Genomic DNA, 12,012 nt, shown 5'->3' with positions numbered 1-12,012 from the left:
CTGGCCATCCTGGGAAGAATCAACAAATTTGGGTCATTTCCCAACCAAACTGCCTTTGTAGCTGCCTGTTCCGTGTGTGCTCCACGACAATAAATAGACACTTACCTATTCCAGGGTCCATCGATATCGGCAGCAGATGATGAGCAATCGATCGTCTCTCGGCTGCCCCCACCGCCATTCTCTGTCAGGGAATCGGGAAGTGAAGCGCTGCGGCTTCAGTGCCCGGTTCCCTACTGCGCAATTGCACAGTGCAATGAGATTGGTCCCCGCTGTGTCCTGGGAACTGTGTGTTTCCCAGAACACAACATGGGGGGGGGGGGCGGCTGGCATTTGCGGCTAGCAACGGCTAGCTATTCCCGGAAGTGGGTGCAGATACCTGGATTATACAGGTATCTGCACCCCCCCCCCCCCCCCCCCCCGAAAGGTGCCAATTGTGGCACCGGGGGGGGGAGGGTTCAGATGAGCTTAAGTTCCACTTGAGAGTGGAACTCTGCTTTAACACTTTCCACTGTGCACACAGGAGGAGAGGGGGAGGAGCAGAAGGAGCAGATTGGCTGTGGTTGTGTTATCAAGTTCTACATGAGAGAATGGCTAAATATATGGGTGACTGTGCAGCTGTTTTCCCTGTAATTAGACAACGCTGTCTTTATTTTTATCTGTGGTTAGTGAAGGTGCTTATGGTTTTGGTATTTTGTATTGTAATTTTTTATAGAATTCATAATGCTGTAATTCTTCATTCAACTGAATAGAGCACTAGGTGCCATGTCCTCTTTTATAAGACTTTTTAGAACAAAACTATATGCAGTAATCTATATTGGCCTCTTATTAATATTATTGATAACTTTTTTATTTGTTTATTTTTTATAGCTAAACAAAGGCAGTCGAGGAAGAACAAAGGGCGTGACCGTAGCAGTGATAGATACTTTTGTCTGGCAAGCTCTTGCATCTGTGGCTATTCCTGGATTTACCATCAACCGACTATGTGCTGCTTCACTTTATATAATGGGACGTGTAACCCGGTGGCCTCTGCCAGCACGAAAATGGGCTACTACTGCAATAGGTCTTTCTGCTATTCCAGTTATCATAACACCAATAGACAGGCAAGTGCTGGTATCAGATATTTTCTAGTTTTGTTTACCTGTAAAATGCCAAATAACTGGCATTCTCAGTGAAGATACTAAAATACTGACGTTTTTATTTTTTTAACAGCAATCATTGAGGCTTTACTATAATATGTCACATAGAATTACATCAGATTAAGTCAAAATGTATATGTCATATAGATACATTTTGACCTAATTTGATGTGATTCTAGGTCAGCCCTTCTTTTTTAGGCCTCACACTGACAATATTTAGTTTTTCTAAATGTAGGAAAAGTCATCTGGGACGTATGAAAAACTTTTATTTTTCATACTTCCTTTTTCGTGCTTTCTTAGCCCTTGTACACACGGTCGGATAATCCGTCGGAATGTGTCCTATCGGACCGTGTTGTCGGATAATCCGACTGTGTGTGGTATGCATCGGACTGATTCCGTCGGAATATCCGTCGGACCCAATTTTCCAACTTGTTGGAAATATTTTCCGACCAACTGGTTCAATCGTACATACTCCGATCATGTGTAGAGAATTTTGATCGGACCAAGTGCCACACATGCTCAGATCAAATTCCTACATCAAAGCTATTGGCTACTAGCCTGAACGTAGTCCCATCGTAACGAAATTACGTCATCACGTTCTGAATGATCGGATTTTTCGACAACTTAGTCCGACCGTGTGTATGCAACAGTTTCGGACAAGATCCGACGGACAAAATCCGATGGATTTGGTTGGCAGAATGTCCGACCGTGTGTACAGGGGCTTTGATGTTCTTGCTTGTGTTTAATATTCATTTAGCATTATTAATTGAATCCTGTTTGCACAGAATTCTATTTTCTCATAATGCAGCTAACATGAAAGCACCTAAATGCACAGTGTGAATGGAACCATTAGAAAAAAATCTTTATATGCATTTAGTCCTATAAATGCAGGGTTGACACTGCCAGTATGAATAAGGCCTTCTTTTAAGCAGCCAATGTACATATACATGATTGAGGGATTGGACTGGACTGAAAATGGCTAAGTGTACATATCTCCTCCCTTTTTTTTTTTTTTTTTTCTTTTTTTTTTTTTTACTTTTTTATACTTTTATCTTTTACACAGGTTAGGCAGCATAGGTGGGAGGAGGGAGAAGGGGAACATTTCTAAACATAGTTAGTGTTAGGCTGGAATTCTACTTCAACCACTTCCCGTCCGGTCAATAGCAGATTGACGTCCGGGAAATGGTTCTGTTATCCTGACTGGGCGTCATATGACATCCTTCAGGATAACAGCCGCTGCGCGCCCGTGGGGGCACGCATCTCGGCGATCGGTGGAGCGGTGTTTTGGTCTGACACACCGCTCCACCGATCTTGTTAAAGAGCCTCCGGCGGAGGCTCTTAACTACGTGATCAGCCGTGTCCAATCACGGCTGATCACGATGTAAACAGGAAAAGCTGTTGCTCGGCTTTTCCTCACTCGCATCTGACAGATGCGAGTAGAGGAGAGCCGATTGCTGGCTCTTCTGACAGGGAGGGGGGTCTCAAAACAATCAGCGCAGCCCCCCCCCCCTCGGATGCCCACACTAAACCACCAGGGAAGCCCCCAGGACCACCAGGAAGGGGGGCAACCTGTGGATGGCCAGGTATGTACCCCATGGCCATCGACATGTACAAATGACAGCCCAATCTGTGCCAATCAGTGCCCACAAATGGGCACTGACTGGCACCATCATGAAACAAATGAAATCTGCGATGCCCAGCAGTGCCACCCATCAGTGCCCATGGTCAGTACCACCTCATCGGTGCCCGTCAGTGCCTGTCATTGAAGAAGAAAACTTACTATTACTTAAACATTTTTAACAGAAAGCTGAAAATTGGCTTGGGCAGGAAGGTGTCTAACTGCCTTGTATTGAAGTTGTTAAGATAATGGGATTTTTGTATTTGTCATAAAAAAAGGAATTTTGACTTACCTGTAAATTTTGTATCTTGGAGTACAGTACAGGACACAGGCTAATTATTCATAGACCCTGAACTATAGGCTCATATCTTCAGCTTATTGGGCACTGGCAAAGCTTTTGAGGACACGTCCCTTGGGCACCATCCCAGTGGCCCTACCACACTTCATACCTTTAGGTGATTGGATAGTGAAAAAGTGCCTTTTGTATGACCCTACCTTAGTCTGTGCCTTCAGGAATAAAAAGGAGGGTGGCCTATGCTCTGTACTGTACTCCAAGATACGGAATTTACAGGCAAGTCAAAATTCCCTTCTCTTGTACAGCGCTGGACACAGGAGTATTCATAGACCCTGACATGTCCCTAGAGAAGGGTGGGCAACACTTTGGCAAATAGAACTGTGTCAACAGACCCAACTTTATAGTGGTGTGGCATGAACCTTGCACCTAAAAACTGCATGTGTAGAAGGGGGAGACGTTTAAAAAGGTATGAATAGATTTTTCCTTTTAGAGTGCAAGCTCTAGCGATGGGTTGTCTTATCCATCTTTTGAGGTAGACACTGATGGGTCTGACTAAGTACATGCTTTGAAAAAACAGCTTCTCTTGAGTGCTTCCAAGTAGGGCACAAAGATGGAAGGACTATGTCTTCCTAAGGTGGTATAAGTCTTCCAACTCAGTGATTGAAGTTGGTCTTGGGCATAAGACTACCTTGTCTTTGTAAAGAAAGCTGGTAGCCTTGTAAGGAGTTGTTCCTCTGAGACACGTCTCTCATATACGTGATGGCAACCAAGAAGGCTACTTTGAGGACAGGTTACATAGTTACATAGTTAGTCAGGTTGAAAAAAGACACAAGTCCATCCAGTTCAACCTTAAAAACAAATAAATAAAATAAAAAATAATCGTACAATCCAGATACCCAATTTTATGCCCACAATTGATCCAGAGGAAGGCGAAAAAAAAACCCAGCAGAGCATGCTCCAATTTGCTACAGCAGGGGAAAAAAATTCCTTCCTGATCCCCCAATAGGCGATCGGATTTTCCCTGGATCAACTTTACCTATGTTAGTACCTAGTTATATTATGTACCATCAGGAAAGTATCCAAGCCTTTCTTAAAGCAGTCTACTGAACTGGCCAGAACCACCTCTGGCGGGAGTCTATTCCACATTTTCACAGCTCTAACTGTGAAGAAACCTTTCCGTACTTGAAGATGAAATCTCTTTTCCTCTAGACGTAAAGAGTGCCCCCGTGTCCTCTGGGTTGACCGTACAGAGAACAACTCAACACCAAGTTCACTATATGGACCCCTAATGTATTTGAACATGTTGATCATATCCCCCCTTAATCTCCTCTTCTCAAGAGTGAATAAATTTAGTTCCTCTAATCTCTCCTCATAGCTGAGTTCCTCCATGCCTCTTATCAGTTTGGTTGCCCTTCTCTGCACTTTCTCCAGTTCCCCGATATCCTTTTTGAGAACTGGTGCCCAAAACTGAACGGCATATTCCAGGTGAGGTCTTACTAATGATTTGAACAGGGGCAAAATTATATCTCTTTCTCTGGAGTCCATACCTCTCTTAATACAAGAAAGGACTTTGCTCGCTTTGCAAACAGCAGCTTGGCATTGCATGTTGTTATTGAGCTTATGGTCTACCAAAACCCCCAGATCCTTCTCCACTATGGATTCCCCCAGTTGTACTCCCCCTAGCATGTATGATGCATGCATATTCTTAGGCCCCAAGTGCATAACTTTACATTTATCAACATTAAACCTCATCTGCCACATAGTCGCCCAATTAGACAGTGTATTGAGGTCGGCTTGTAAATTGGAGACATCCTGTAAAGACGTTATTCCACTGCATATCTTGGTGTCATCTGCAAAGACAGAAATATTACTTTTGATCCCAGACCCAATATCATTTATAAAGATGTTAAAAAGTAAGGGTCCCAGCACTGAACCTTGGGTTATCAAAGATTATATCGCTGATGGGTTAAAAAGGTTGTTTTTTGCAGGGTAAAGAGAACCAAGTTGAGGTCCCATGGAAGCATGGGGTACTGTAAGGAAGATTTGGTCAAAGACACACCTAATAGGAATACAAATATAAACAAGGCAGTGAGGCCAGTGGTTTCTGAAAAAGAACCTTGTCCTTTTCAGAGTGCTAAAGACCAAGTTCTTGTCAAGTCCTGATTATAGGAAGGTGTGAATGTGAGGCACAGACTATCCTTTGGAATAGAATTGCCTGTGTTCACACCGGTCAAAGAATGGTTTCCAGGTACAAAAATAGATCTTTCTAGAAGTTTTTTTTTTTTTTTTTTGCTGTAAGCATAGTAAGGTATATTAGAATCCGAGATCCCTCTGTCTCTTAAAACCTGGTCTTCAACAGCCATACTGTTAATGCTAGTGACTGGAAATCGGGCTGGAATAGAGGGCCCCCGAGACAGCATGTCTGGCCTGTAGGTAAAAGAGCATGGGCCATCTCCTAGTAGTTTGGGTGTGTCTATGTACTAGGGGTGTTGAAAATAATCGTAGCAGCGATGCAGCCTTGAACTATTCTGCATCGATGCAGAGAGCGGCTGCATTGCGATTGCATGATGTCATCCCAGCGGTACACATTAGGGCCCTCGGAGTGCTGTCAGTCCCGGGGCCCCTCCTCTGGTTCGGGGCTGCTAGGGCCCCTTGCCTCTTGGGGCACAGGCTTGCTGTCCTCTCCAGGTGCCATGCTGTGGGCAGGAGGCGCAATCGTGCAAGAGCACGGCCCACAGTGCTCTCCCATTACCCCAGGGCGTGCAGAGCAAACTGCCTCCTGACCCACGGACTGCCATCCCCAATAGATTGCTTGAAGAGATCCTGCTCCATCCTGCTCTGAGTGCCTGACATCATGAGGTTCATCACCCAGGACCTGTCCGAGTTCTACTCCATCTGCACCTTCTGCTCCTTCATCCACAGCTGGCTCTGTTTCCTTGTAAGTTAGGGCACTGCAAAGCCCAGCATTCCTCCTCACCAGGGCCTCCTTCACCACAACTGGGGGGGCTCCAGGTCCCAGCATTTCTCCTCACCAAGGCCTCCTTCACTACAACTGAGGGGGGCTACAGGTCACAGAATTCCTCCTCACCGGGCCTCCTTCACCACAACTGGGGAGGTGGGGGGACTACAGGTCCCAGCATTCCTCCTCAGCAAGGCCTCCTTCACAACAACGGAGAGGAACCTATAGGTCCCAGCATTCCTCTTCTGTCCTAGGGCCTTCTACAATACAACTGGGGGGGGACTATAGGTCTTGGCAATACTCTCCTAACCAGGGTTTACTACACTGCAACTGGGGAGACTACAAGGTCAAGCATTCCCTCTGCCCTAACCAGGGCCTGCTACAGCACAGCTGAGGATTTGGGGAAGGGGGGATGCAGCCTTTGATTCTGACCTCTTGAATTTTTTGTGGAAAACAATGGGCAGTAATTGTGATGCATTGCAGGATCGAATCATTGACAGTATAATTGTAATAGAATCATGAGACCAGTGAAGATGCACACCTCTACTATGTACCAGGTTCTTTTGGGCCAGTTTGGTGCAATGAGAATCGCTGCTCTTTTTTACTCTTGCTCTTCTTTTTTTTTTATTTTTATGGAGCAGACTTCATATCAGAGGTTCCTTGGTTCTGCCTAGCAATGAGCTCAGACGTCTTCAGAGCCTAGTCCCTAGTAACTCAGCCTCCACCGTATGTGTTTTTTTTTTTTAACCGTGACATCTTTAACCTGATATGTCAGAGATGGAGGACTCTGAACGTGGATATCCTGGCCTCTACATTTAAGAAACTACCTTTTTTGTTTTTGGCCAGGACCAGGGATGAGATCCTAGTCTGAACTCGCCTGAGCTGTCCTGCTAGAAAGCTGACTGTACACCATCAATCATAAGCGGCGAGGCATTCCTCGCAAATTGCATGTATACAAGGGGCTTGTATACGTGCAGTTGCAGGGTCGGTATGGCCTTGGCCGCCTCTGATTAGCAGTATGTAGTAACAGCTTTCTAAAGGGACCTGGCTGAGCCCTGTGACAGATCTGCGCTGTTGTGAGGATGTGGCGGGATTAAGAGAGTACGAGAAACGCAAACCTTCCTAATCGCATCGTGTTTGCAGCTATACCAAAGATCACAGGTACTGAAGGCTATATAGAACCCTTTGCCATATCTACACATGGGTGGATCAGGAGCAAAGTAATTCTCACGTAGAGGAGAAAGGCGGAAGTTCTTCCCTGCAGCAAAAATAAAATAGGTCATAAATACAAAAATAAATATCCACATACATGCAAGTGCTTTCTTGAGCAGGGAGACCTTGTTACCAATTGTTTTCTTGGTGACTAGGGTCCCAGCTGCCTTGAGATCATAGATCAGATTTTCCCTTGTAGTTCTGAGCTGATTCCTCACCATTCTCATGATTGTTGAAACTCCACAAGGTGAGATCTTGCATGGAGCCCCAGACTGAGGGAGATTGACCGTTATTTTCTATTTATTCCAATTGCGAATAATCACACCAACTGTTGTTACCCTCTGACCAGTCTTGTGTAGCTCTACTATCTTGTCCCTGACATCCTTGGACAGCTCTTTGGTCTTGGCCATGATGGTAACAAGCTGAGATTAGGAGCACTTACTTTGAGGCTGGGTTCACATCTAAGTCACATGCGGCTCGTGGCAGGTGTTCAGTGCGTCTCCATTCACTGTTTTAGGTCCGCTTTCAGCCCGAATTTTTGGCTATAGGTAGCCAGTCACAATTTCCTGCTATGCAAATTGGATGTGGGGAAACCGCATCCATTTTGCATAGGTGTGAACCCAGCCTAAGAATGCTCCTAATCTCAGCTTGATACCTGTATAGAAGACACCTGGGGGCCAGAAATCTTGCAGATTGATAGGGGATCAAATACCCATTTCACTCATTAAAATCCAAATCAATTTAGAACTTTTTTGAAAAGCTTTTTTGTGGATTTTTTTTTTTGTTGTTGTTCTGTCTCTCCACTGTTAAAATAGACCCACCATTAAGATTATAGAATGATAATTTAGTTGTTAGTGCACAAACATACAAAATTAGCAGGCAATCAAATACTTTTTAACCCTCACTGTACAGGCAATTCATTTTTGAGGGTGAAGGTCCACATTTAAGCACTTTTTGAGCACTCTTTCTTTTCCACTGAACAGAGCTGGGCAATGATTTTCAGAAGAGTGAAAATGTTTTCTGGATATACCCAATAGTTTTTTTTTTTTTTTTTTCCAAAAAAAAGTTTATTGAAAGATTGCAAATACAAACATAACAAGTATTGGATATAGTAAAATCAGACAGCAGAGCGTCACAAATACAAAACGCATTAATACATGACTCAACAAGAAATACAGTCAGGTATCATAAAAACACGAGTTCTTGCATGTAAATAGGTAAGTAGAGGTCAAAGGTAAATCCTAACATTCAAGTACAGGCTAACTACTACTGATAGGTATGAAGTGTAATGGAGGCGTATTCCGTAATACTAACCAAAAATGGGTGGAGAGGAATGTCAGGATTACGCCGTTTGTATAGTAATCAATGGGTATGTAGCTTAAGAGGATCTAAGGATCGAGTGGTTGGAAGTTAGGATAAGCTCGGGTTGCAATATAAGGAATGTCGAGTACCTGTCGACTCAAGTGTCCATCCACTGCATATATTCACAGGGGGTCGTTTCCAAACCGCTCACCCCAATGGGGAGCTAGCTGTGAGCGGAGGGAACGCCCAGCAGGTCTAAAAGTAAAAGGTGCAGTCGATGGAGGTAGGAAGGACTGCGGGTGAGAGTCGGTTCGTTGGTTGCGGTTCAGGAAATAAACGTAATGGAAGGAAGAGAAAAAGTTGTACGTAAGGTAGCCTCTGTGGCAAAGGGACAAGATTCCGGGGGGGAAGCACAAAATGGAATACTAAGTTGATAAAGTGAGGAACCCGGAGGGGGATAAAGGGTGTGTTTTTAGGGGGGGTCACCTCTCAATGTTGTGCCCTGGGGGGAGGTCAAACAGCTCATTAAGGGAAATGAAGGGATGGAAATGGGTCCAGATGGTAGGACAGGAGAAAACCGGTTGGTATTTGAGAGGCATAGGTGTCGTCATGTACATCTGTGGGAGGATTGATAAGGGAGCAGTGGATCGGGTGGATGTCCTAAAATGTATCCAGCATGCCCAAATGTTGGTAAATTTGGTGTGTCTGTCCTGTGTTTGGTGGATAAGCCTCTCCATTTCTGCGATCTTGTCAACTTGACAGTACCATTCTTCTAAAGTGGGAGGTGTGGAAGTTTTCCAGTGCCTGGGGATGCATAATGTAGTTGAGTTTATCAGGTGTAGAGATAGGGATTTCCGGTAGCTTCGTTGCGCTATGGACGTGTGGTGTAATAAGTACTGTGCTGGGGAAAAATCTAGGGGATATGTTGTTATCTGAACTATTTGGTCATGAACTCCTTTCCAAAATGACTGAAGTACGGGATATTCCCACCAGATATGTAAAAAGGATCCAGTGTCGGAGCCACATCTCCAGCACGTGGGTGGAACCTCGGGGAATAATCTGTGTATTTTATCTGGGGTACGATACCAACGCGAGCAAAGTTTATATCTATTTTCTTGCACCGAAACGTTTACGGTGCCTTTATGCGTATGTTCATAAATCTTTGACCAGTCATCTTCAGTCAAATTGATGAGGAGATCATTGTCCCAGTGTTGTAAGGTAGGAGTGTCCACCGCTGCGTCTGAATTTAGTAAGGATACTATGGTGGAAACGAGGTGTTTTTGTGGTTCGGTACTATTACATAAGGTTTCAAATGGGGTAAGTTGTCTAAACCATCCTGACTGCGGGTTGTATGAGTGGAAAAAATGTCGGAGTTGTAGAAATTTGAAAAAAGGTATGTGGAGTTCGGGAAATTTTCCAGACAAAGCCGAGTGCGACAGTAGATTCCCTCGGTCAAAAAAGTGATGTGCTCTGTATACGATTTGTGGACGGTAGGGGTCTCGTCCAGTGATGTCAGGGGGGAAATCAGGGTTACGTGATATTGGGGTCATGGGGCCATGTGGTGTTGTGAGGTGGAGAGAGCGGTGAGTCCGCTGTATTGCCTGTAGGGAAGAGTGTATCAGGGGGTGGGTCTGGCATGTGGGGGGGGGACCAGCTCGTGGGGATATCCACGGGAGGTTCACTAAAGGTATGGGTGCCATTTCTTCTTCTAATTGGATCCATGCTTTATCTTGGTGGTGTATATGCCAGTCTACAATTCTGGTAAGCAATGCGGCGTTGTGGTAGGTGTGTATATCAGGCAGACCAAGGCCTCCCTTATGCTTGGGGAGTACAAGTTTAGCCCAGCTCAGTCTCGGAGGTCGGTGCGACCATATGAAGGTCCTGCACATATTTTTGTAGCTTTAAAAAAAGGTTTTAGGGAGAGCGATGGGGATAGCCTGTATTAAGTACAGCAACTTAGGGAGGACGTTCATTTTAAGAATGGCAACTCTGCCAAACCATGAGAATGAATTCTTGTGCCAATTTAGTAGGTCACCTTGAATTTTCAGAAGCGCGGGGCCAAAGTTGTGTTCGAAAAGCTTCGATAAGTCAGTGGGGATATTGATGCCCAAGTATGATAGGGCATGGCAATCCCAATGGAAGGGGGAATTGAGTTTACATTGAGTTACTATTGATGCGGGTAAAGTAATGTTTAAGGCCCTAGATTTGTCGAAATTGATTTTTAGATTGGAGACAGTTTGGAAGAACTTCAAATCAGTTAGCAAGCTGGGGATGGTAGTGATTGGGTCTGATAGGAAGAGCAAGATATCATCTGCGTAAGCAGCCATTTTATATGGTTTATCTTTGATCCTTATTCCTTTAATATCAGGGTTGCCTCTCAGCATTTGGAGGAGAGGTTCTAAAGTCAAAACAAAGATAATTGGGGAAAGGGGGCAACCCTGACGGGTACCATTGGTGATGGAGAAGGCGCCCGACAGGTGACCATTAACTCTTATCTTTGCAGTAGAGGTTGAGTATAAGAGCATGATCATTCGGATCAGTTGTGGTGGGATTCCAATGTGGGTAAGAGTAGCTACCATGTAATCCCAGGCCACCCTGTCGAACGCCTTCTCCGCATCCAATGAGAGAAAAAAGCCCTGTGTTTTCGTGGTGGATGTTTAAAGCCTTTATGGTATTATCCCTGGCTTCTCGGCCAGGGACAAAGCCAACCTGGTCGGTGGAGATAAGTGACGGGAGCAGGGGAGCTAAGCGGTTCACTATAATTTTGGCGTAAAGTTTGAGGTCAACGTTTAATAAAGAAATAGGGCGGTAGTTAGGGATTAAAGAGGTGTCTTTGCCAGGTTTGGGTATGAGTGTTATATGAGCTTCTAGGAGGTCTACATTAGATCTATTTGCCGTAGGAAGAGTGTTGAAGGTGTCGATGAAGTGAGGTATGAGCAAGTCTGGGAAGGCTTTGCAGTAAGCGGCCGACAGGCCATCTGGGCCTGGGCTTTTACCTGCCTTAAGTTGTTTAAGGGCCAGCAAGGTTTCTGTGGTTGTGATGGGGGCTTCCAAGAGGGATCTGTCTTTTGCATCTAGTGTGGGTGGAGAGTGGCTGGTAAGAAATTCCTGTATAAGTGTTGGTCTGGTCTGATCGGCAGTCGTCGGAGGGTGTTGTGGTAAGTTGTACAGCGTGTGGAAGTAATCTGCGAAATGTTTTGCTATGACGTCCGAGTCAATAATAGAGTCTCCGGTGGGTGTCGAAATTTTATGAATTGTATGTTGCATTTTCCTTTTTTGGAGGGCTCTCGCTAGCATTTTGCCTGCCTTATTGCCTTGTTCATAGAATAGCTTTTGTGTTAAAATAAATTTGCGTTTCACAGTTTTTTTGAAGTTCGTCTAGTAATTCTTGTCTGGCTTGTATTAGCTTGGGTAAGTGTTCCTCAGCTAGAGTGCGCTTATGAGCTTGTTCCAGAAAGTGAATACGTTTATACAGGGAATCCATGTGGGC

At 44.8% G+C, this 12,012-nt stretch overlaps 1 protein-coding gene across 1 annotated transcript in view; it reads left to right on the top strand.

Annotated features, from left to right (window-relative positions):
* The window catches only part of MTFP1 (mitochondrial fission process 1), a 68,901-nt gene that overhangs the window by 37,865 nt on the left and 19,024 nt on the right, over positions 1–12,012 (top strand). Inside the window, exon 3 of the mRNA XM_077461199.1 lies at positions 868–1,100. Within this exon, the coding sequence (XP_077317325.1) occupies positions 868–1,100 (233 nt within the window). The remainder of the gene's footprint in view (positions 1–867; positions 1,101–12,012) is intronic.

The sequence above is a fragment of the Lithobates pipiens genome, unplaced genomic scaffold (genome assembly GCF_037356315.1).
Source record: "Lithobates pipiens isolate NorthernLeopardFrog02 unplaced genomic scaffold, aLitPip1_a1.2 Scaffold_3, whole genome shotgun sequence".
Taxonomy (NCBI): domain Eukaryota; kingdom Metazoa; phylum Chordata; class Amphibia; order Anura; family Ranidae; genus Lithobates; species Lithobates pipiens.
Note: the sequence above shows the minus strand (reverse complement) of the source record. Positions and strands in the feature narration are given on the sequence as shown.